This window comes from Dipodomys merriami, unplaced genomic scaffold (genome assembly GCF_024711535.1).
Source record: "Dipodomys merriami isolate MVZ:Mamm:240054 unplaced genomic scaffold, mDipMer1.0.p SCAF_6, whole genome shotgun sequence".
Lineage (NCBI taxonomy): Eukaryota > Metazoa > Chordata > Mammalia > Rodentia > Heteromyidae > Dipodomys > Dipodomys merriami.
In genome coordinates this window covers 73,316,993-73,343,760 of record NW_027206179.1, presented here as the reverse complement: position 1 = coordinate 73,343,760, position 26,768 = coordinate 73,316,993, and the positions used below count along the sequence as shown (strand labels likewise).

The 26,768-nt window shown below is 41.4% G+C and overlaps 1 protein-coding gene across 6 annotated transcripts in view; it reads right to left on the bottom strand.

Annotated features, from left to right (window-relative positions):
* Positions 1-6,481: 6,481 nt before the first annotated feature.
* Rcbtb2 (RCC1 and BTB domain containing protein 2) overlaps positions 6,482-26,768 on the bottom strand; it is a 36,909-nt gene continuing 16,622 nt past the window's right edge. For 5 of the 6 annotated variants that reach the window (XM_070003190.1, XM_070003191.1, XM_070003189.1 and 2 more), the window contains 7 exons: positions 23,408-23,550; positions 20,268-20,333; positions 15,706-15,896; positions 14,770-14,896; positions 11,921-12,060; positions 8,773-8,903; positions 6,482-7,848 (listed from right to left, as the gene is read on the bottom strand). In XM_070003190.1, the coding sequence (XP_069859291.1) occupies positions 7,708-7,848; positions 8,773-8,903; positions 11,921-12,060; positions 14,770-14,896; positions 15,706-15,896; positions 20,268-20,333; positions 23,408-23,550 (939 nt within the window). In that variant the 3' untranslated portion in view covers positions 6,482-7,707. The remainder of the gene's footprint in view (positions 7,849-8,772; positions 8,904-11,920; positions 12,061-14,769; positions 14,897-15,705; positions 15,897-20,267; positions 20,334-23,407; positions 23,551-26,768) is intronic. The other variant, XM_070003193.1, reaches the window with a different exon arrangement.

Here is a 26,768-nt window from a genome sequence, read left to right as displayed (position 1 = left end):
GAGCGCTTGCCTTGCATGCATGAGGCCCTGGGTTCGATTCATCAGCACCACATAAGCAAAAAGAAAAAAGCCGGAAGTGGCGCTGTGGCTCAAGTGGTAGAGCACTAGCCTTGAGCTGAAGAGCTGAGGGCAGTGCCCAGGCCCAGAGTTCAGGCCCACAACCGGACCCAAAAAAAAAAAAAAAAAGGAGTCCTCGGTTAACTCTTGTCTGAACCACTGCTTAATCTATTCATTTTTAAAATATAGAAATAAAATAAAATATACAAAGTTGGGCTAGTGCCATGGCTCAAGTAGTAGAGTGCTTGCCTAGCATGCCTGAGGTCTGAGGTTCAATCTCCAGAAACAAGAAAAGGAAAATCTAGAATTCAGAAAACCGAATGCTTCTGTGTATTTGGTGCCACATCTGCCTGCCTGCCTGCCTGCCTGCCTTCCTTCCTTCCTTCCTTCCTTCCTTCCTTCCTTCCTTCTTCCCTCCTTCCTCTTGAACTTGGTATCTGATGCTTGCTTTCACTCATTGGCTTGTGTCTACAACCTGAGCCATGCCTCCAACCCCTGCTGTCACAAATTATGTTGATATCTAAATAGGCATGCATCCTTCTATGGTCTTGATCTCACATACTGGGAATATTCATATTTCTCTGTAGAAATGGAAGCAAATTTGATTTCTGGGTATTATATATCATCTGTCTTACTATTTATTTAGTGGTGGTACTGGAGTTTGAACTCCAGGCTTAGGTTTGGTGGGCAAGTCTTTACCTCTACACCTCCAACCCCATACCATCATTTATAACTTAAAAAAACAAACACTGAAATGTATTCAGCACTATGGATTTGAACTTACATAATTTATCAAAATAGAGCTGTTCCTTCTAGAACAGAAATGTTTGCTACTGAAGGGAGAAAGGCAAAGAGGGCAAGATGAAAAGTTGCATCTCAATAGGCTGTACTCCTGTTCATGATCTTACATGAAACGTATCACTTAGATTAAGTAAAACTCAAGGAGCTTCCAGGTACTGGTGGCTCCTGCCTGTAATCCTAACTGAAGTCTAGAGGAACTTGATTTAAAGCCAGCCCAGATAAAGTTTTTAAGATGCCATTTCACAATACCTAACAAAAAGCTGGGCTGTAGGCATGGCTCCAATGATAGAGCATTAGCCAAGTAGGCCAAGCAAGTACAAGGCTCTGAGTTAATACCCCAGTCCCAGCAAAGGAAAAACCAAAGAGCCTAATGCTATCACCAAACATTTATAGTCTAACTTACAAAAAAGTTCATCACTTATGGTAATCTATTTAACATCTCAATGATTTAAATGTTATAATAACTTATAATAGAGACATTATTACATATAATAATGTAGGATTGTATTGTACATAAAGGATTATGTTACAGGATTATAATAAAGGAGACATCCAAAATCATACATTTATTTTTCATTAAAAATTTTGGCACAAATGGATGAAGGTGTAACTCTCTCTACCTTCTAGTTCTATTATGTGGATAGTTTCATGAACCCTAGCCTTTAGAAGCATATTTATGTTCCTTCGTTTTGGGGCTAATATAGTATATACAGTATGAGTTAAGAGTCAGTAGACTTTTCCTTTGGATTCAGTAGTTTTTAAAGGGCATCTTGAAACGTTACCTCTAGAAAAACTGTACTAAGCTTCTGCCACAAATACCTTCTTCAGTAGAAACAGCATGGTGTCATAATTTGAACTTTAAGTGCCCCCCCATCCTGGTAGAAGCTTGGTGCGGAGTAACACCACTGTGAGGTGGGGAAACCAGTGTTAAGGCCTGTTGGGAGGTTCTTTAGTCATGGGGACATATCCTTAAAGGCCCCATAGGATACCTTCCCCCCCCCCCACACCTTCCTGTCTCCTTTTCTTTTTCTTTGCTCATGACATAAGCAGTTTGCTTCGCAGTAAACTCTACCATGATACAACACCCTCACAGAGGCCCAGAGAGATCTTGGACTGGAATCTACAGAACTGTGAGCCAAAACAAACCTGTTCTCTTTATATGGTAGCCCTCACGTATTACAAAATAGAAATAAAATGCTGAATTATACATATGAGAATAGCATGGATAATGTGTACAGGATTAAGTTGGGATAACCATCTATTTTTTTTTGTTTTGTTTTTTGTGTTTTTTGGTCGGTCGTGGGACTTGAACTCTGGGCCTGGGCACTGTCCCTCAGCTCTTCAGCTCAAGTCTAGCGGTCTACCACTTGAGCAACAGTGCCACTTCCAGTTTTCTAGTGGTTTATTGGCGATAAGAGTCTCACGGACTTTCCTGCCCGGGCTTGGCTTTGAACTGCAATCCTCAGATCTCAGCCTCCTAAGTAGCTAGGATTACAGGCGTGAGCCACCTGTGCCCAGCTTCATCCATGTTTATAAATCTTTTTGCATGGGACTATACTTAAATATTAGTATTGACATTCTTATTAGACAGACCAATATTTACTTCCTAAAGTGAAAATGTTACAGATGTTAAATGAAGTTACCGAGAAAATGTGTAGGATGTATGTTGCTATGTTTTGACAAAGACTGAATTTTTGAGTGTATGTGCCAGTACTCGGACCTGAATTCAGAACCTTATGCTCTTGCTTTGTTATTTTACTCAAGGCTGGTACTCTACCACTTTAGCCACACCTCCACTTCTTGCTCTTTGGTGGTTAGTCAGAGATAACCGTATTGGATTTGTCTGTGCAGGCTGGCTTCAAACTTCAGCCCTCAGATCTGAGCCTCCCAATTAGCTAAGATTACAGGCATAAGCCACCAGTACCCAGCTTAAGACTGAATTAAAAAGATGCCAATGTTCACCTGAGAGCTGGAGCTCACACCTGTAATCCTACCTCCTGCAGGTGTGGGGTGGGGAGGGAGAATATTAGGAGGATCCCACTGCCAGTTTCAGGCATCCTAGGCAAAAAGTTTTCTTAACCAATAGTTGGGTACAGTGGTGCACACCTTTCATAAACAGGATTGTGGAGCAGGAAAGCCTTACAAAAAGCAAGACCCTGTCACCCTCCTGTAACAGGAGCAAAGGGGCTAGAGGTATGAGTCAAGCAGTACAGTGCCTGCCTAACAATTACAAATCCCCGAGTTCCAACCCTGCTACTGCAACATTTCTTTAAAGATTATTTAGTTCCCTTTCTCTTTATAATTCAACCCTACAGACTGGATGATAGTACATTAAAGTAGCTGTAAACTAAACAGCACAATTTAATATGCTTTAACTTTGCTTTTAAAAATGAATCAAGCCAGGCTCCAGTGGCTCATGCCTGAATATCGAAAACTATTCTGGAAGCTGAGATCTTAGGATCACAGTTCAAAGCCAGCCCAGGCAGGAAAGTGAGAGAGATTCTTTAATTAATTACAGAAAAGCCGGAAACACTACTTCAGGCTCAAGTGGCCAAATGCTAGCCTTGAGCAAAATGAGCATAGGGACAGCACCTAGGCCCAGAGTTCAAGGCCCAGGCAAGCAAAAAAAAAAAAAAAAAAAAAATCAAATAACTACCTTCACAAACTTCTACAGGTGGGGATTAGCACCTGTGTACATTAGGGTAAAATTATATTGCACTCTTGATGTGGGAGCAAGAAAGAGAAAAAAAAGAGTTTAGAGCTTAAGAGGAGCTTGTATAAAAGAAAAGACCCAGTCAAGATCAGTCATTTCTGATGTGATATCATTATCAAAATGTCCCTTTCTCTCCACCTACCACTAATAAGCAGAGTGATATTCTGAGGCTTTCCACTCACTCATCTGTCAGAAGGAACTAAAGGAAGGAAATATTTTGCTTTCCCATATAAGTGTCAACAGCAAGCCTATGAAAACTAGAAAGAAAAATCTGGTTTTGTTTTGGTTTTTTTTAGATAAAGTATCCACACCCAGACCACATGTCATCTCTCAAGCTCCTCTAAAATTAGTACTTCCTTGTTTGGAGCCACGAGTTTTAAGAGCTAAACCACTTCTTTTCCTTGGTTAAACATTAATTTAGGGAGCTTCTTAAACATACTCAACTAGAATCCTCAAATCTATATTCTGTATAGATTATGTTGTATACAGATAAGCATTAAGATAACAGTGTGCCCCCCACTTAAAGCTTAGGCAGAAAATAAAAAATTGACAGGTACAACCTGTACAGTAAGAGTGCTCATTGTGGAGTTTGGTACAGGGAAGTTCATTCCCCTTTGAATGTTTCAATTTTTACATGGAACAAACTCATAAAATAAAAAGGCATGAGAACTTAAGAAGACCTGATTGGAAATAGGCAGGAAAAGGAACCTAATGTTTCTGAAGATGCATGAAGCTGCAAAGGCCAAGTCTATTCAAGCTAGCATAAGAGGTTGAAGAATAAAGATCAAATAAATGAAGATCATGGTTGTCTTAATGGCTAGAAATGATGGCTATTAGTCCTTCCCACATCGAAATGTTTCTTTGTTTGATAAAATAAAAAGTGAAGACAGTGTGTGGCTCTTTAAAGAAAATAAGAATATACAGTGCCAGATTCTGAGGCAAGATCCTAGGCGAACTTAAAAAGACATTGTCTTGCTGGGCACCGTGGCCCACACCTGTAATCCTAGCTACTCAGAAGGCTGATATCTGAGGATCGTGATTCAAAGCCAGCCCAGGCAGGAAAGTCCGTGAGACTCTTATTTCCAATTAACCACCAGAAAACTGGAAGTGGCACTGTGGCTCAAGTGGCACTGTGGCACTCACTTTGAGCTGAAGAGCTCAAGAGTTCAAGCCCAGAGTTCAAGCCCCATGACCAACAACAACAAAAAAGATTTTGTCTCAAAATAAAAATGGTACCTGTGGCTCATGCCTATAATCCTAGCTACTCAGGAGGCAGATCTGAGGATCATGGTTCAAAGCTAGCCTAGGCAGAAAAGCCCATGAGACTTATCTCCAATTAACTACTAAAAGCCAGAAGTGGTCATGTGGCTCAAGTAGTAAAGCAGCTGGCTTGTGCAAAAAAGCTCAAGGATAGTGCCCAGCCTGAGTTCAAGCCCTAGGACCAGCACCTAAAAAAAAAAAAAAAAAAAAATAGGGCTGGGGATGTTAGCTCAGTGGTAGAATTCTTGCCTAGCAGTCATGGACTCTGGTTTGCCTCATCACACACACACACCCTTGAGACACAAGAGTCTGATTTTGAACTAGAGTTACCCATGTTCTTTGCCTCTACTGCATAGATCTACAAAAAAAAAAAAAAAAAAAAAGGAGAAAATCATTGCAGAAGATATATCTGATAAATTTACCCAAAATATACAAAGAACTCTTCAAATTCAACAACAGAAAAACAGCTCAGTTTTTTAAATGGCAGAAAACCTAACTAGACATCAAGAAGATACAAAAATATCAAAAAAGCATATGAAAAGACATTCACTGTCATGTCATCACTGAGGTTAATATGATGACATACTAATACATACTATTAAGACTGCTCAGTCAGCAACACTGATAACACCAAATGCCAGTGTGGCTGTAGAACAACAGGAACTCTTCTTCATTGTTGGTAGGAATACAACAGCCCAGACCCATTGAATTTACACCGTGCGTGAATCTTAATATAAACTATGGCCAGACAGTGATCACAACAGATAAAGTATACCACTCTGGAGGGGGAAGCTGATAATGGGGAAGACCATGCATGTATGGGGATGGGGTAAAGGAACAATCTCTTTTCTTTCCTGTTCTGCTGCAAACTCTGAAAAAAAAATCTTTAATAGAGTTCTCATTAATAAAGAGTAAAGGCAACAGTATAGATAGTAATTAGATTGTTTATAAGTAAGTTATGTTTTAGTGTAGGCTTTGCTCTGAGACCTTATCTAAACAGCTTTTTTTGGGGGGAAAGGGGGGTTGGTTGTGGGGCTTGACCTCTGGACTGGGTGCTATCCATCAGCTTTTCAGCTCAAGGCAAGCATTCTACCACTTGAGCCATAGCACCACTTCTGGTCTTCTGAGTGGTTTATTGGAGATAAGAGCCTCATATAGGCTTTCCTGCCTGGGCTAACTTTGAATCAGGACCCTCAGATCTCAACCTTCTGAGTAGCTGGGATTACAGGCATGAACCACCAATGCCGGGCTAAACAGCTGTTTTAAAAAAACAATGGATTTGTTAGGTGCTGGTGGCTCACACCTGCAACTGTAGCTACTCACAAAGCTGAGATTTGAGGATCATGGTTTGAAGCCAGTCCAGGGAGGAAAGCCTGTGAGACTCTTATCTCCAATTAACTACCAAAAAAAGCTGGAAGTAGAGTGCTAGCCTTGATTACAAATGTTCAGGGACCTTGCCCAGGCCCCAGAGTTCAAGCCCCAGAACTGGCATGTGCGTGCACGTGCAAACATGCAAACACACACACACACACACACACACACACACACACACACACAAACACACAGACTTAACATACATTGATGAGAGATGCAGTTGATAATTTATGTTTGCTGTTTCTTAAAAAAGCACACGAGTTCTAATACTGCAAATAAGCACTTTATTATCAAATAGTTGGGCATTAAAACAAGATTTCTAATTCCTAAATGGATTTCTTTACACAGCATCATTCTGTGAGACACAAATTAGAAAATCTGACACTACATCCAGTTTCACATTTGCAATTGTGTAACTTGATCTAAAATTATAAATCTCTTTCATTCTTAATGCTAAAATTATATTAATGCCAGGTTAAGAAACCTGGTTTTTACTGATAGTGATATAAAAATCCACTATAAGAAAAAAATCATTTGTGGGACTGGGAAGGTGGCTCAGTGGTAGAGCCCTTGCCTTGCATACATGAGGCCCTGGGTTCAATTCCTCAGCATCACATAAGCAAAAAGAAAAAAAAGCCAGAAGTGGCGCTGTGGCTCAAGAGGTAGAGCGCTAGCCTTGAGCTGAAGAGCTGAGGGACAGTGCCCAGGCCCAGAGTTCAGGCCCCACAACTGGACCAAAAAAGAAAAAGAAAAAAATCATTTGTACTTACAGAGGCGGAACACCTTTAACACAAAGAAAAAAATGAAGGACTTTATGCAATTATGTAAGGTGGATGAGACCAGAAGTAACATTCATTCACAGATAATACTTTCATATTCAGTAAACCCATGTGAGAAATAAATGACTCAGAGTAAACAGAAAATTAAAATTAGCCCCTAGGCCTTTTTGAATTCCAATTATTGCTCTAAATTAGTCACTACTCCTCAGAATGATGCTCCAGAATATAAGTCTCAATAATTAAGACTGTTTTAGAATTTATTTTGTATAACTCCTTCATTTAGCCTTCCACAGATTTATAATTAACTGAGTGGCTACCATACCCCACGCATGGTATGGTGGCTGAAATGGGATAATGACAGCATTCCTTGTCTAGCTACCCTTTAAGCAGCTGAATAATGGAACATATGGCCAAGATACCATAAGTACGAATTTACCAAATGTATCCTAAACTTAAGCGACTCAAAAGAAGAAATGGTAAATATATAAGACATTTTCCTTTTTTCCTGTGTATAGTCACATCTGATCAGGGCACTGGATGCTCTCTATGTAAACTTCAGATTTAGGTAGATGGAGAAGACTACCATCCTGATGACACAAGAATTCATCTGGTTGTAGCTCATCATAAATGCTGTCCATTAAGAACTTTTTTTTCTTTTTCTTTTCTTTTTTATTTGCAGGGGAGAAAGGAAATGCTCAAAAACTCCCTTCTTGTAGGTGGGAATTAATTTTTAAAGGCTCCAACTCTGCTAGCTTTGCTGATGAAGTTCTTCAGGAGATCATGATCCATTTCTGCAAAACCTGAAGTCTGTGTTACTACAGTCAGATGGTTTATGCAAAACCTGAAGCAGAATTCTTCCAGATCCTAGGAACAACAAAAACAGCAGTAACAAACTCATATATCCCAATGCAATGCAACATGGCAAGATTGCTCAAACAAGGAAATACTGGTGCAACAATACCTAAAGAACAGTTACAAAAACTATAGTAGCACGGACTAAAGATATTATATAAAGTAGTATGGACTCAAGCCTGTAAAAACACAAATAATACAAAGTGAAATGTTCAAGTTGTGACACAAGATGTGACAGCACAGTCTATTTTTAAAGTTCCTTCTCTATGTTGCTAAAGCTAATTTTTTTAAACCCTAAGTAACTTCCTAGCAATCATATAAACACCTTTCACACTCTCCTGTTTTCTTCTTAGATACATATAAACTATGGCAAATGCTGATGACAAAACACCAGTATAATAGAAAAGCTGTGGATGCTGACAGTCATGTCAATGGACCCATGAACCTCGAGTACATTTATCTTTAGGAAAAGAAACAAACTACAGGAAGAAAAGCTACTCAGTACAGACAAGCAAGCTGCTAAAAGTCACATTGGCAGTGTGATATATTCCAAGCTCTGGATATATTCCAATCTCGGAGATGAAATGGGAAATTCACATACACTTTTGACACTCTGGCTTGTCATTACACATAAAAATGTGTTTTGCTGATATACGCTAACTATCCCAAAATACACTTAAAAATCATACAGTTTGACTTGAAGTTTAGAAATGAAATGTTTGCATATAGCACACAAAAGTGCACTGAAACAGATATGTCTCTTTGACTGAATTTTGCAGAGTCTGCCTTTGATGTCCACCCTAATAGACACTTTATTTCTACTACTTTTATTGTTTAGTTTTCTTTCGTGTTGCATCTTTAATCTCCTAGAATTTCTTTTAGTTTAGGGAACTTCTGTTGTTTCCAGGTCAGCTAGAGAAGGCTGCTTTGTCTCACCTGGGCATCGTACTTCACAGCAGTGGAGAGCAGAGCAATGGCATTCTCCTCACAGATTCCTTGCTTGATAGTTTGTTGGCAGAGTTTTTTCAAGTGATTTTCTCTATAAAATGTGGCCAAATCTAGCAATCCTGGTGGGAAGAAGTGTTTATTAAGATGTGCTAGGGAGGCATGTCAAGCATCCTGATTGAAACTCACTTAACCGTGTGACACTTGGTAGAGTGCTGTGTAAACAGACTACCCCTGATTACACTTGGAGAGTGCAGCTCCCCTAAGATGGTGGCAGGACTGAGCAAATAAGCCCACAAGCTGTAAGAAAAACAGGAGCAAAGTGAAGATGCTTTACTAATTTCCTGGGGGGAGGGGTGGAAGAACATGCATATGCTTATGTTAATAACAAGCCCCCCTGAATTGTAACTGTCTCCTCCCAGATGTGGCCCATCAGCGATCATGCTGTGCTAGAGTCCATCCTTTAAAAAGGAAAGTGGCTGAGGATGTGGCTCCGTGGTGTAGTGCATGTGTTTAACATGCTCAGAGTCCTGGGTTGAATTCCAGCACCAAAGAAATAGAAGAGAAACTTTTTTCATTGAGAGCATGTCTGCCTCCTGTAACTGCCCCATCTCTCTACTCCTCTCTATTGTAAATCTCCTAGGGGGCTGTCTACATCTGCTGGCTCTTATATCTGATTCTGTCCTCAAAAGGCCAGTCCAAACAAAAGCCTACCCCTACCACTCATGAAATCCCTCTGTAGGGCCAAACCTAAGGTTCAGTCTCTGTTTTCCTCTTATGCAAAGCTCACATTGAATTGGATGTGTGTGATGATACTTCCTGGCACCCTCTGCTCTTGTTTATGTTTTTCTTCTCCTTTATTGGGGACTACCAAATTCCCTGGTTGGGCCATTGTACCCAACTTCCACAGCATTCAGACTCAGATACTTATTTGATTATTTCAGCAAGTGAGCTCCAGTCTCTGTTTTAAATATCATCTATACCTTTCTGTACATCACCTTTATAATAACAATAAAAATAAAAATAAATATCATGTGCAGATGCAGATGGGCTCAGAGGTATTACATGTCATCAGTTTCAAATAGTTTGATGGAGACTGAGTTCATCTATCCTAATGAACAATAAGATAGCTCCTCATCAGCAATGGTCAACTAACATTGGAAGATCCTATTTGTTTTCAGATATTGCCCTCTAAATCTTTATTAGTAGGTTTTAATTAGCAGAGAGAAAGTTACTAATGAGTAAGTGCTCTTGAGGATATATGGCCTCTACCCTTGTATGAGTGGAGCTCCAGCCCTGGCACCCAGTGGCCAGACACTCTTGACAGATACCTATGCCAGGTCTACAGTTAGTCCTGGGTTGCCACCTGATCAATAGATTGGCTGACTCTTGCTTACTAGAATATTGTCAAATCCTCAAGTTCCCCTTTCATACAGAGGGTTGAGCTTTCCAGCGTGCCTGAAAGAAGAAGCTGGTATTTCATTATTGTTAAGCTATTAACTGTGCTTGTATTTGTCTCCTAATAAGTTCTGTCCATGTGGTAGAATCTGATCAGAAACCCTCCTTCATTATAACATGGCTAATAGAAAAAAATTAAGGCAGACCTAGGGCTCACTGAATCTTTCTGAAACCTGTGAATTACTGACTTATTTGGAATCAGTTCCCCCCTAACACTGAAATTCACACCAGCAACCCCAAATTCTAGACTCAATAGATGCAGTCCACCTGAAGAGAAACCTGCCTGGATCCCAGGCTCTGCCCCTCCTCCATGTATCCTCTTGTCACAAGAACCCCAGGCCTTGCAGCTCACACTTCGGATATGTGGAAACCCATAGGGCCTGAGGCTCATGTGTGGAAATTTCTTCCCTCTGACAAACCACACCACCAGTGTGCAACCCCAGATGTGGCCCAGAATCGGGATGGGCTAAGTTTGGACATACAGGCTGCAGGGCCTGCACAGTCCTTGTTAAGCAGGATGTAGCTGCAATCTAGAGGCCAGAGGTCTGTCCTTCCTGTACCACTGCATTCTAGCACAACCCCAAACCACAGTGCTGCCTTCAGTACAGGATGGATAGTTGAGGTTAACTGTAAGTTTTTAGATAGACAATATAGATGGCTATTGGGACTATTCCCCCTTGTTATGGTAGGCCTAACAAAAAGCAAGGAAAAAATTTAAAAATTCAAATAAAATAAAAACTGTCCCTGAGATGTTAATTATAGTTCAAACTTCTTTAACTTTTCAGCCTGTAAACTGAATTGCTCTGTACCTCCTTCATCTTGGCTAATAACACTTGCCCTAATCCAACTATGCAAGCCAAATATCTCAGCAAAGTCAATCCTTCTCCTGACACAAGACATTCCATCAGCAAATCTCACCAGCCTCATCTTCAAAACATATCCAGAATCTGATCTCTTCTCAACATCTCCACTGCTACATCCTCTAAAACCCAGAGCCCACCATTTCTCACCTTAACAATTAAAATTACTGACCTTTTACAAACAGATCACATCTCTTCCATAGCAAAGCTGATAGTTGTTACCCTCTATACACCTAAACACATGGACACACACACTCATGCATACACACACACACACACACACACACACACACACACACACACACACACACACACACACACACACACACACACACACACACACACACACACACACACACACACACACACACACCATATTCCGCCCTTGCTCCAAATCATAGAATGTTTGGCTATGTCATGGACATCTGGATATTCCCACTTTCCCAGTCTCCTGTGCAAGCAGGTATGGCCTAACTGCTCTAGTCCACTGGCCAAGGCTCTTCTTTCGTTCCTCCATCCTGCTACCTGTGATATTCCAGTGATAGTCTGATATTCCACTGACCTCTCTCTACCCAGGAAACCTTTATGTGAAGTAACAACAATGGCATAGTTTAGGTTCATAGCATGGGGATGGACCTCAGTGGTAAAGCTTGCATGAGATTGTGGGTTCCCTCCTACCCACCCTCCAAAACAAAGATTTTGAAGTCAACACACAGGAAAGAATTTCCTCTGACTACCCTCACTGTTATTTTCTTTTAGGCTCTATGGAAACCACCTGTCAACATTTTGCCAGTTTCTTGGTAAAATTCTTGGGCAGTTACCTACTGCCTCCTCGGGAGGAAGGCTGATGCTGTCTGTATATAAGTACTCCAGGAAGGCTCGGTACACAGGATAGGAAAATTCACTCATTTCTACAATATCATCCTCGTTGTCTTCCAAGGAAGAACGAAAATGCTCACACCTGAAGAAAGAAAGAAAATGGGTCTGATCAAGATTGCAGGCCAGAGCCAAAGGCTTTCCAGAGGATTACACTCTTTCTCTAAAGCTGCACACCTTCCTCTTTGTCATAATATAGACCTTGAGACAGCAAATGCTTGGTCTCAGGGTGGCATACTGGAAGATGGCAGACCCTTTAAGAGGTAGGGTAGATATGAAGGACATATTCTCGAGGAGTGCTGTAGGACCCAATCCCCTTTCTCCTTCTCTTTTCTCTGTGCATAAGTGCTCTTGCCATGATATGCTACCATACAACAGGCCCAAAACAATGAGGCCAGTCGATCACTCATTGGCACCCCCAAACTATGAGGCAAATAAGTCTTTTTAGCTAGACATATAGCAGATGCCTAGCATGTGTGGGTTCAATCTCTAGAAGTAACTACTAAGCCTATTGTTAGTGGTTCATTGTCTCAGCTATTTTGTTACAGTGATGGAAAACTGACTAAGCTAACATCCTTGCCTTGGCTCTTCACTTTCTCTGCTGGCCTGAAGTTTTTCATCATTTGTTCAACAAGGCTGCAAATGCAAACTACTATTGCTGTGCGTGGTCAGGGCAGCTGCCTCTTATGTGTGCTGCTGAAGATGGCATCTTTCTCATAACATCCCTACTGAAATAAGGAAGGTTGATAAAGATGAGCCAATGTATTTCTTGTGATCCGTATCACAAGATACAGTGAACTGTGTTGCCTAAAAGTTCTTGTATTGAACTCAAACCTCCCAAGTAGTTAGTTAAAATAGGTCATTGTAGTTTGCCCTACTCCAGTATTACTGGTGTCCTTACAAAAAGAGGAAATCTGGACACAACCCACACACTGTGGATGATCTGAGGCAAACTGTCACATGAACAGAAATGCCAGAGATTGTCACGAACTATTAGAAGCCAGAAAAGGGAATGGGGCAGATCCTCCCTCCCAGCCTCATTTAAAAATCATACTTCTGACAACTCAGACTTCCAGCCTCCCGAAGTGTCAGAGCTATTTCTATGTTGTACAGAAAAGTGGTCCACCTGCTGCCTCAATGAAGGCTTATGTGCTACGATGGTGAGAATGAATTCATGAGCCACAGCCTGACCTTATGAAAGAGGAATTTGAGGCTGAAAGGTCATTTCAAGTCTGTGAATAATATATAGAGGATTTAAATATCAATTATACAACAATATGATGAATTTCAAAATTATTATGCCAAGAGGGAAAAAAGCTGGGCACAAAAGAAGGCATATTGTATCACTTAGTTTCTATAAGTCTCTAGAATATGTAAGTAATTTGTGGTAGAGAAAAAGCATGGGATGCCCAGGCTGGGGCTAACAGGCTCATCTTGGTGGCAGAACTCTTCCAGGTCTAGATGTCTGGAGGTGGAGCCATAAGTCTCACAGGTGTGCACAAAAGTCATCCAACACACATCTGAAATGGATACTACTCATTGTTCATAAATTAAACCAACACATGTGATTGTAAACATCTCTAGGTTGCCATCATCCAGACCTTGTTCTGACTGAACGCGTGCTACCATGGGCTGAGCTCAGTCGCCTGGCAGGGAAGATAACTTAGGTCAAAGCTCTTGACAAGCATAAAACACATTTACCCAATGGCAGCTGGCTGCTCTGTAATGCCGAGGTGGACAGAACCTTTTCTAAACCCTGAGGAATGACCACAGCACTGTTTCCCCACCATGCACCCAGCACTGTCACAGTGACCAGCAGTACTTCCTGTTTCCCAAATCCTGTTCCCAGAGTTGCACTGTGCTCCCAGGGGCAAAGAACACTTTTTCTTTTATTTATTTTTTTTTGTCCGGTCGTGGTGCCAGAACTCTGGGTCTGGGCACTGTCTCTCAGCTCTTCAGCTCAAGGCTAGTGCTCTACCACTTGAGCCACAGCGCCACTTCCGGCTTTTTTCTTTTTGCTCATGTGGTGCTGAGGAATCGAACCCAGGGCCTCATGTATGCAAGGCAAGCGCTCTACCACTGAGCCACCTTCCCAGCCCCCAAAGAACACTTTTTCATAAACATTGAAATGCCACAACAACTTTCCTCTCAATTCTATGCCAGTATAAGCATTAATAAAAATTAATTACCAGCTGGGTGCTGGTGGCTCACACCTGTAATCCTAGCTTCTCAGGAAGCTGAGATCTAGGATTGCAACATGAAGTCAGCCCAGTTGCGAAAGTCCATGAGACTCTTATCTCCAAATAACTAACAGAAAACCAAAATAGAGCTGTGGCTCAAAGTAGTAAAGCACCAGCCAAGAGCAAAAAAATCTCAGGAGGAAGCCGGGCGCTGGTGGCTCACGCCTGTAATCCTAGCTACTCAGGAGGCTGAGATCTGAGGATCGCGGTTCAAAGCCAGCCCGGGCAGGAGAGACTGTGAGACTCCTATCTCCAATAAACCACCAGAAAACCGGAAGTGGCGCTGTAGCTCAAGTGGTAGAGCGCTCGCCTTGAGCTGAAGAGCTGAGGGACAGCGCCCAGGCCCAGAGTTCAAGCCCCACGACCGACAAAAAAAAAAAAAAAAAAATCTCAGGAATAGCACCCAGGCCCTGAGCTCAAGCCCCATAACCAATATATGAATAAATACATGAATAAATAAACAAAATTACTGAAGTGTTCAGCAGTCCCTTGGACAAGGAAATAACTGTTGAATGGACTGATGTTGTTAATTCTCAAAATAAATGATCCCTTACCTAATTTTGAGAAGAACTTTGTGTGTATAAATGTATTTTCCATCAACCAGAAACTTGAGGTCTGCAGTGTCTGGGTTGTCAAATTCTCTCCTCAGTGACTCAGCAACTGTGAGGTGGTCATCAGGTTCTAAGAAAGCAACACAAGGGTTGTACGCTCAGCCACAGCTACATGACCCTGTCCACAGGCTCACACCTATAGACCTCGATGAGGCCTAGCTCTTCCAACATTCACAAAATACTGATTTGCTAAATAACTGACCAACTGAGCAATGCTTTCTCATGAAATATGGATTCACATTTCTGCAATCCATAAAGATTATAAAAAAAAATCACACCTATTTGCTTATGAGTCTTACCAAAACACCAAGTAAGTCCCAATCTGCTTCACTAATTTTGAATGAAATAATAAAATGGTTGAGTGAATAGCCTAGCTAAAAAAATATGTGTAGGCAGGCACCAGTGGCTCATGCCTATAATCCTAGCTACTTAGGAGGCTGAAATCTGAGGATCCCAGTTCAAAGCCAGCCCAGCCAGGAAAGTCCCCATGAGACTCTTATCTCCAATTAACCACTCCGTAACTGGAAGTGGAGCTGTGACAAAAAATGGTAGAGTGCTAGCCTTGAGCAAAAGAGCTCAGGGACACTACCCAGGCCCTGAGTTCAAGCCTTACCACCACCCCATCCCACCCGCCAAAAAAATGTATCTCTGTGTGTACATTAAATTAAAAAAGCAAGCAAATAAAATTACTTCTAATTTAGTGTTAGTGGTGTTTCCTGGTGATGTTAAGAAAAGTAACCAACTTCTCTTTCACAGGAACCCAATAGAAGGAAATGAATCTGAACCCTGCCCCCAAGGAAATCCTGATACCAAAATGAAAGCATTAGGTTTTCTTCCTGGTTTTTAGGTCATGTGGCAAATGGACAGAGACCAACTCACCCACAGAGAGGAGGCGCCAAGTGACAGCCGGGGTGGCGAAGCACGCAAACACGTCGTCTGTGCAGGAGAAGTGGGTGAGGTGAGGGAGGATGACGGACTGGCCCCGGCACTGGCCCCACATGTACACGTGCCCACCCTGGGTCTTGGCCGCAGACGTGTGAGTGGAGTGACAGGCTGCAATCTCTATGACCCTAAATTCACAAGCAAACACCACAGAAATACAGTAAGCAAGAGGAAAGCCAGACTGTCTCTACCTCCCCTCTGTGTAACTGATTTGAGGCATCGTAAACTTAACTTGAGAGAAGCAGGTCTAAGAAGAGAGAGAGAGAAAAAAAAAATGAGCAAAACAAGACTTGGCAGCTCACCTCCTAAATTTTCAGGCATCAAACACTGGAGCTACATTTTAATGACATTTATAACTCATCTGTTTTAAGGATCTGTTTATTATTCCTGCAATCCAGTAGGCCTATAAAAAATACACACTATCCCATTCCGAAATTCAAGTACAAGCAAGTCAAGTGGACATCAAAAAGAAAAGGATGATTTCATTATTTTTTTCACTCTTAAAACATTACTAGGGGGCTAAGAATGTGGCTTAGTGGTAGAGTGCTTGCCTAGCTTGCATGAAGCCCTGGGTTCGATTCCTCAGAACCACATAAACAGAAAAAGCCAGATGTAGCACTGTGGCTCAAGTGGTAGAGTGTTAAACTTGAGCAAAAGAAGTTCAGGGAGCCCTGAGTTCAAGTCCCAAGACTGGCAAAAACAACAACAACAAAAAAAAAACCAGAACATTACTTGGTAGTTAATAAAGACATCGACTATCGTGGTTCAGGTGAACAAATACATATTTTAGTCATAACTTTGCCATTTTGAGCTGGAGATGTGACTCAGTGGTAGAGTTCATGGCCCTGGATTCAATCCTCAGTTCAGAAAGATAAATTACACCTAATTTGAGGTTAAAGAGAATATGCAGAGTCACCCCAACTCCCACTGATTGCATAAATTCAGTACATTTTTTGTTTTGGTTTTGGTTTTGTTTTGGGGATGCTGAGGATGAAATCCAGGACTAAGTCAACTACAGCCAGACAGTAGTTTCCTGGGCTGACTCAGTGAAGACCCTCCTATTTAAGTTCTTGAGTGAAGGAGACATTGTTGTGAGAACATTAACTAATGGAAAACGTTGTCCTATTGATCAAGAAACAATTTCTTTTCTGTACAACTAAGCTACTACTCAATTTGAAAGAAGACAGTAACTCTTTCTCTGACCCTAAGTAAGCTCGCAGGTTCCAGGAACCTCAGAGATGAGTTCAGCACTTCATAGTGGCCTTTGAATTCTCTCATGTGCCACTTCCTCCAGAACAGCAAGTTCCCAAGCAATGCTCTTCTTTCTAAGTGTTTCTATCAGCCTGGTCAATGGCCAGACACACTCCTTATCCATGACACCCACAGTCTCCCTGGGCTCTGGCCGTAGATTGTCTCTCTCCTTAGCCCCAAGTCACACCAAACTGGCAGCTAGCAATCCTCCTGAGACCTCACACCCACCAAGACTGAGAGCTGACAGTAAGGCTTCCTCTTCAGTGCTGCCTTCACTCAAATCACGTTGGTTGCATAGCATGTGTTCTGGCCCCTTGAAGTTTACATTCATGGCTACCATGCTTGTTCAGAACAGCAATGTTTCCTTTTTCCTCTGCCTTACATACCTTACCTGTCTTGTGAGGCCTTGAGGGAGATGCTCACCTAAGCAATTATAGCATTTTCTGTCTATGCCACTCCAGTTTGGCCTTGATTTATTTTCATGTGTGTATAAGGTTTACCTTTTGGTCTCAGATTACAAGATCTCATCAGGCCTGATCACTGGCTTATCCTCCTAGATCTCTAAGCATATAATACAGTGCCTTAGTAAATGCAACTTACAGGCTTTGACCGGCTAACCAGGGAAGATTCTACAACTTAGGGCAGCTGAGGGTTGGGCAACACCTCACTGGCCAAGGGCAGCAGTGGGAGGGGCAATGCCCACCCCTGCCTCCTCAAGATGTTTCCCAATAGGAGGGAAATTGTTCAACACAACCTGGAGGCTGAGGTGTTGGCTCACCTCACAAGCCTGACACATAGTGTCTTCATGGCCAGCCCAAACAATTTCACTGACTTATTAGAGGACAGCTCTCAGCTCTTCAATACCCAGTAGTACTAGAGGGAAAGAGACCATGTAGTACCACAGTGGAGAACCTGGAATTCAGGTTTGAATCCCAGCCCTGCCTTAAAACTGAGAGGCAGAAGGGAGAACTCTTAGGCTCTAGAAGCCTCAGTTCATTACACTGCAGGATTGGCATGGGAGTTCAAATAAATGCTAAGTGCCAAGCACAGTGTCTAGTGTACAAGTGACATAAGATTTTTTCTTAATGTTCTTAATACAGTCAAGGACAAAATGACAATGATTTACTTTAATGATTTTAATTGGCTTCATTTTCAACTCTAGAATCAGAGAACATTTCCTTCCACGAAACGGAAGGAGCATTCCAATGGGCTGAGCAACCGTGATTGGTTACATAGGCAGAGAAGGGCTAATGGAAGGCAGACGGAAACACAGTTACTGTCCTTGTAAAACAGGAACCCAGAGATTGAACTGTGAGGAAATGACTGACTGGCTGGCATCAGGCTACCTCAGGTTAACTTTCTGCATTAAAGATTAAGGACAGGGAATGTCACTCTTATGTGAGTTAAAATGAGTCTGCTTAAGAACTTTTGTCATCTCTCTAATCCTGATTTCTCAGAAAATCAGATAAACAATTGAGTTCCAGCTCTTCGATGGGAAATTTAACATGAGAAACTCCATTTTAATTTTTAGTCCAGTATAGGGAGCCCAAGTGCAGAGGTTTGGTCCGAATCAATGGGCCTCTGGTAGTTTTTAACTTAGCACTCTCATTGCTCAGCATTTCACGTGACAGATGCCTCTCCAAGAAGTACAGTATTTTGAATGACCAAATTAGTACAGCTTCTCTAAAAGAGTCCTTTTCTGACATGATCATGGCTGGGTTAGTCAACTGGCTCCAACTTCCACTCTGCAAAGAAGCCTTGAACCAAAGGAAAATGGTCCATACTATTTGGCTTCCCCATAAGCATTCTCATCAACAAATAAAGCAAAGGGAAGAAGGAAGTAGAGGAAACATCTACTCAAAGGTAAGTACATCCCCTGCTCCTGTCTATTTCTTGACAAGCAAACCTGAAGGAAATAGCGCCAGTCCTCTGGGATGGTCTGAGCTGGACAGGACATGGGCTCAAGCTAATTAATTTCAATCTTAGAATCAGTTTTATCCTCTTTTCAGAGGGAGGGGAAAGCGGGCACAGGCAGGGGATAAGGTGATCTCACGGGTTTGTGGTGCAGAAGAAATGAAATGAGGTACCCAGCAGAGTGGAGAATTAAAGAAAAAAACAAAACACTTTTACTAAAAGGAAGAGACCTGGGGAGCTCACTGAGTCCCAGAGGCTTTGGACTTATCAGAAATGGACCAAGAGCCTGTAAGGCTGAGAAGTGAGTAAGCCACCATGTAGGCAGAGGGCAGACATAGTGAGACTGGAGAGAGGCACACACTACAAGTGCTCCTAACAGAGTACATCTAGGGGCAGCAAGCCATGTCTTACAAAGAACTATGCTGTCTTATACCCAGGGGCCAGGTGTGGGCCAGGCTGACCCCAGCAGCTGCTATAAGAACAATGAGTTCCGTCTTGATCTCAAGTGGTAGGCAAATGGGAAACAGCTTTGTTAATGGGGTAGTAAGGGAGAAAAGTGGTGTTCTGAGAAGTATCCCTCTGGCAACAATGAGAAAGATAGTCTGAAAGGGAGAGAAAGGATAGTGGGAGGCTAGCTAATAGAGGTCAATCTCATTCAAGCCATGTCACCACAGAGGAATCAGGGTAGCTTGCATTTCCAAGGACAGGACACGAAGATGGCCCCAGGAGAATGTATCTAGGAAAAGCCCAGCCTCATGGTACTGAGGGAGGCTAAAATAATACTGGCCTGGCCTGGTACTGCTGTGGGCTCAACATACAGAGTTACTCAGGAAATAAAAGAAAGAAAAGGTCATGAATACTTAATCAGTCCGTGGTAAAGCTATGTGGTGCTGGGTCAACCCAACAATCTTTCCTTAAGCACTGGTAAGCTGCACATGCTCTCTTCCTATCTGAGCCCTTTCATAATAACCTACAAAGCACAGACTGTTACTTTTATTTGAATTATTTCTGTGCACTCAGAGACCGGGTTAAAAAAAACATCTGGCTCCCTTTTTCTTGATAATATTCTACAAAAAATGCCACTAACTGGAACACAAGAGTGTCCTGAACAAAACAATCCAACATGAGAAAAGCAACAAAATTTAGTCTCTGTGTTCCCTTCTGAAGTGTCTGTCATTAGACACTTAGTCTATCATTAGTCCTTCATCTATGAAGGACTACAGTCTCTAAAGCAGCTGGTGATCTGGGCCGGGCTTGGGCAGGCAGAGCAGAGGAGGGAGGTGAGGAGGGAACACTGACACTGGCTGCCCAAGGCACGGCCTTGAGACATTTACCTGGCACACCTCGCTCCACAAGGGAAGTCAGGGGTGGGGTGTGGGCCGGGCTGACCGCAGCAGCTGCTACATAGGAACAAGAGTAGAGAGAGTTTAGTGGGTATCTTCAGGTCTGGGCTTGGAACCCAAGCAAACTGCCATAAAACCTTCTCTGTGCCTTGGGTCATTTTTTAAATTAATGTGTACCAAACAGCCATAAAGGGCAGGATCAGTAGTGAAATATGAACTCAGAGCTTCACACTTGTTGGGCAGGTACTAAGCCACTTGGGTCCTTTTTTGCTCTAGCTATCTTTTAGATAAGGTCTTGCTTTTTGCCTAGGCTAGCGTGGACCACAAACCTCCTCTTTATGATTCCCACTAAAAGTGGGAACAATTCAATGTAGATGGAGTCTCCCTTTTCTCTTTGGGGAGCTGGGTAACTAAGAACTAAAGACCTGTTCTTGACCCACCTCAAATGCAATTGTATTCCTCACCAGCCAGACTCCCACAAGGGACCTGGAAGAGTCAGAGGAAGGTTCCTGAGGAAGAACTCATAACCTGTGTGCAAGGTTCAGCCACTAAAATGGGTGGAGAATGCAGAACAAATCCTAGCACCTGTGATAGGCCGAACAGACACTGAACAAGCTCAGAAATACTGCCACCCAAACCAAGCCTATAAAAGTAAGGCAGTCAGAAACATTTCTCATTCATCCATGATTTTTTTTCTGTCAAAATAATGTTAATATAGACACAGCAAATGCACAGATGTATAGCTGGCTCCATCTTTACAATTTAAAAACAACTGCAGTTTTAAAAGACAGAAAGGCATAGTGTGTGGTACCCAGTGGCTCAAACCTGTAATCTTGGCTGCTTAGAGGCAAACAACTGGGAATCAGTTTCAAGAACTATATGGGGAAGAAAGCAAGATACTACCTAAAAAAAGAAAGAAAGAAAGAAAGAAAGAAAGAAAGAAAGAAAGAAAGAAAGAAAGAAAGAAAGAAAGAAAGAAAGAAAGAAAGAAGGAAAGAAAGAAAAGGAAAAGAAAACAGAAAAAAGAAAAAAAGGGTTGGGGGTATATCTTAAGTTGACCACCTGAGGAAGCTCTAAGTTCAGTACCCTAAGCATGTGTGTGCACGCGCATGCGTGCACACACACACACAGACAGGCAACAGAAACTCTCAAAGTTCCCAACTTGGTACTCATGTCATTGTTAGTCCCTGTTTCTGTTCATTCTCTCATAAACTGTCTGTTCCCCAGGAACTGGTCAGAAGACCTAGACTAGTGTTCTATACCAGGGACCAATAGACAACATGAGCAAATCACCAGGGTGGCGGTGAGGGTGGGGGTAGAGTAGTAACAACAGACTACAAGCCAGGGATGCAGGAACTAAAGTTGTTAAGTATAAATGCACCATAAAAAGCAGGAATGTGAAAAAAAAAAAAAGTAGGAATGTGTATGCCATGTAAATCATTGTTTTGATGTCCAGGCTGTCTTCATATGATTCTTCAACACTTTGTTGATCAGGCTAACTACTAAGTGTCCCACTAACTGGACTGGTGGTGTGTTCATTCAAAGCATCAAGACTGTGTATCTTGTGTGTCCTTCCTAAGTAGTTCTGAATACCTTTACAAAACAAGCAAACCACAACTCTGTAGGCATTCCTGAGCCAGTTCATCCTTCCGCTATCCCCCATCTCCAACTTTAAGATTTTAAGGGTCTAATTCTAAGACTTCGGGTGGAAAAAAAAAAACAACACCTTTTTTTAGGACCTATTCAATAAAAGTTCAATACAGTTCACCAAGTTCACAATAGGCAAATGAAAACTGAGGCTAAGAAATGACAATTTGGCTCTTTAATTGTTATATATTCCAACAGAAAAAATCTAACATGGTGTACAAATTCTAATCAATTTATCTTTATTTTTATTACTTTGTGCTAGCCCCAGGGCTTGAACTCAAGGTCTAGGAGCTGTCCCTGAGTATTTGTGCTTAAGGCTGGTAATTTGCCACTTAAGCCAGCTCGACTTCCAACTTTTTTAGGGGTTAACTGAAGATAAGAGTCTCACAGACTTTCTTGCCTGGACTGACCTTGAAGTGCAATCCTTGTATGTTAGCTTCCTGTGTAGCTAGGATTAAAGATGAGAGCCACTGGTGCCCAGTTTCTCATGTTTGTTTCAAATCAAATATAATAAAAATGACATGTGAAATATAAATAAGAACAGTGGTATTAGTTTCTACAATGACTACAACCCTAGTTTAAAAGAAAAATAAAATGTTTTTACTTCATACTACTGTGTCTTGAAATGATGAGTGAAGGGATAGGGACATGGCTCAAGTGGCAGAACTTTTGCCTAGAAAGCTCAAGGACTTGGGTTCAATCCCTCATAGAAAGGAAGAGAGGGAGGGAGGGAGAAATGGGGGGGAGAAAGGGAGAAACAGAGAGAAGAAGGAAAGGAAAGGGGAAGGAAGAGGGGAAAGAGAAAGAAAGGAGGGAGGGAGGAAGGAGGGAGAAAGAACAAATTGAAAGCTAAGAAAAAGAAAAGAAAAAAAGAATGAGTGAAAAGGCAATATGGTCATTCTTATGAAATCCAGTAGGCTTTCAAAAATATTAGGATTATCTAGAAACAACTTCCATATTTGTAAATTACCTAACATAACCCTGTACTCCAGAAAGGACTTTTTTCCTAACCATTTTACTCTTTCTCATAGTGATAGTTTGAGAGTTAAAGTATCAAAATAATGTTTCATCTGCACCTGGCAAATTTTACAAGTAAGTGAGGACTGTTATAGGAAGCTGAGGACTAGCTTCATATCTCATCAAGGTACCAAAGACAGACTTCAAATGTTGTCAACTTCCCTTTTAGTATGAAAATCTCCAAAGAGAAGAAAAGAGTAATTTGTGATATGAATGTGGAATGGCTATTGTGGGTTTAGTCATAACAGTTCATATAACTGAGGTTAGCTATTAGAGGAACAGGTGAAAAGAAAACATTTAACATACAACCAACCTCCCCAACCATTCCCAATCAACTTTTAAAAAAGGAATACTCTGGACAAATAGTCTAGTGCTAGCAGTAAAGTTCCCACAATCCTTTGTTGTGATTTTTGAGTCTTCTTTAACTTAACAGAGCACTGGGGTAAGTTTGAAAAGGCAAACATTACCTGTCCTTCTCCACAACGACAGGGGTAGGATAGGACTGGTTACTTTTATTGCCAGTGCCCAACTGGCCATAAGAATTTGCACCCCAAGCATACACTTGACCTTCATCTGTTAATACTAATGTGTGTGCGTAGCCACAGGCAACCTGTGGAGACAAAAAAACAAACCTTCTCAAGATTGTAAATAAAAGGAAACATCTCACTATTTCTAAAAAGTAGGTTAAGAATGAAAATGGAACAAGAGGGGGAGGCAGCCTGCCCATAAACAAACATTAAGCTAACCAATACTCTTGCAGTATTAGGCACAGGCTCCCTGAGAGGCTGGAACTTCAGCAAAGACGTGGGTGAGTCCTTCTGACTTCTCAGCCTGGATCACTGGCTCTCCTGAGGCATTCCTTATGCTCCAGGAAACTCACAATTGGGAGCTGAATGTAAGAGAGACATTCTTTTTCTCTAACAGTTAAAGTACATACATAAAATAATAGAGAAGAATAGAAACATATAAGTATTCTCAAGATCAGGGTTTGAAGCCAGGCGCCGGTGGCTCATGCCTGTGATCCTAGCTGTTCAGGAGGCTGAGATCTGAGGATCACGGTTCAAAACCTTCCCAGGCAGGAAACTCCGTGAGACTCTTATCTCCAATAAACAACCAGAAAACTAGAAGTGGTGCTGTGCTCTTCAGCCTTGAGCTGAAGAGCGCAGGAACAGCGCCTAGGCCCAGAGTTTAAGCCCCACGACCGACCAAAAAAAAAAAAAAAAAGATAGGGTTTGGGGTATTTTCCTATTTATGTACAGGTATAGAGATGCACCACAAATTTTTTTAATGATATTGTCTATTCAGCTTTCCATCTTCCTTCTTTTTATCATCACACAAGGTACCCTCTCTCCTTTTTCATTATTCTTTCTAAACATCCTATCATCCAGAGTTGGCATAACTTATCTTATCATTAACATACTGTTTGATTAGTAAATTATACTATATCTATTGCTTTTTATGAATCATTTTATAGTCATTATTAATGAATATTAATTATACATATTAATGGACTTCAATTTGACTCTTACCTAATTCTGTAAGAAATGTTCTCTTGAGTTCCTGAGGACAATTCTCTAGGAGTAGAATTATAGGTCAGAGGGAATTTTTTTAAGTCTCTTGATACAAGAGACTGCCAAAGATTCTTCAGGAAAGGTTGTCACAATTCATAGTCCCAAATAAGAGTCCCTAGATATAAAATAACCCACAAAAATCAGTAGCTTTTTTTATGTGCCAGCAATGAGAAGAGAGAGAGTAGAATCAGGAAAGCAACTCCATTTGTAATAGCCTCAAAAAAAAAAAAAACAAAACAGGAATTAACCAAAGATGTGAAGGATCTCTATGATAAAAACTTTAAAAACCTGAACAAGAAAATTAAAGCAAAGCCAGGTGCTGGTGGCTCATGCCTGTAATCCTAGCTACTCATTAAGCTAAGATCTGAGGAACATGGTTCAAAGCCATCCTGAGTAGGCAAGTCCGTGAGACTCTTATCTCCAATAAACGACCAGAAAACCAGAAGTGGTGCTCAAGTGGTACAGCACTAGCATTGAGCTGAAGAGCTGAGGGACAGAGCCCAGGCCCAGAGTTCAAGGCCCATGATGGAGAGAGAAAGAAAGAAAGAAAGAAAGAAAGAAAGAAAGAAAGAAAGAAAGAAAGAAAGAAAGAAAGAAAGAAAGAAAGAAAGAAAGAAAGAAAGAGAGAGAGGAAGGAAAGAAGGAAGGAAGGAAGGAAGGAAGGAAGGAAGGAAGGAAGGAAGGAAGGAAAAAATAGAAAATTAAAGCAGATTTAAAGAAGTGAAAAGACCTTCCATGCTACTGGACTGGAAGTAATAACATTGTGAAAATGGCAATACTGACCAAAACTATCTACAAATTCAATGCAATACCTATCAAAATCCGAAAGCATTCTTCAATGATATAGAATAAGCAATCCAAAAATTCATATGGAATAACAGAAGACCCCGAATATCAAAAACAATACTTAGCAAGAAGAACGGTGCTAAAGAAATATCAAAACCAAATTTCAAACTCCATTAAAACGTTGTAGTAATAAAAACAGCTTGGTACTAGCACAAGAATAGGTCTGGAGATCAATGGAGTAGAAGACCCAGAAATGAGCCCATACCTATAGCCACCTAATATTTGATAAGGGAGCCAAAAACCTAGGACGGAAGAAAAGACAGCCTCTTCAATAAATGGTGCTGGCAAAATTGACTATACACGTGCAGAATGCTATAGTTAGATCCTTATATATCATCCTGCACCAGAATCAAATCCAAATAAATCAAAGACCTTAATGTAAGAGCAGATACTCTGAAAATATTACAGGGAGGGATAGAGGAAACACTAAGGTACAGATTGAAACTTCCTAAGATCCAAAATTAACAAATCAAAGAAAGACTAGATAAATGGCATTGCATCAAACTGAAAGAGTTTCTGCATGGCAAAGGACATCACTAGAAAGATAAAACAGAAAGCTCACAGAATGGGAGATCTTTACTAGCTATACATCAGACAAGAGCCCCATATCTGAAATATACTCAGAGCATTAAAAAATTAAATCTCCCAAAAATGAATCCTCAAAGAAACAACAACCCAATTAATAAATGGGCTAAATAAAGACCTAAAGACCTAAAGACCTAAAGAGGACTTCTCCAAAGAAGAAATAAGAATGGCCAATAGACACATGAAGAGATGTTAGAAATCTCTAGCCATAAAAGAAATGCAAAGCCGGGCGCTGGTGGCTCACGCCTGTAATCCTAGCTACTCAGGAGGCTGAGATCTGAGGATCGCGGTTCAAAGCCAGCCCGGGCAGGAGAGACCGTGAGACTCCTATCTCCAATAAAACCACCAGAAAACCGGAAGTGGCGCTGTAGCTCAAGTGGTAGAGCGCTCGCCTTGAGCTGAAGAGCTAAGGGACAACGCCCAGGCCCAGAGTTCAAGCCCCACGACCGACAAAAAAAAAAAAAATTAAAAAAAAAAAAAGAAATGCAAATCAAAACAACATTGAGATTCCACCTTACCCCAGTTAAAATGGCCATTATCAGGAAAACCAACAGTAACAGATGCTGGTGGGGATGTGGCTAAAAAGGAATGCTACTATACTGTTGGTGGGAATGTAAACTTGTTCAACCACTCTGGAAAGCAGTATGGAGGTTCCTCAAAAGACTAAACATGAACCAGCAATCCCACTTCTGGGCATCTATCCAATTGACCACAAACCAGGTTACACTAAAGCCACCAGTGTGACCATGTTCATTGCAGCATTGTTTACCATAGTTAAGACATAGAATCAACCCAAATTCTCCTCAGTGGATGAACAAATCAAGAA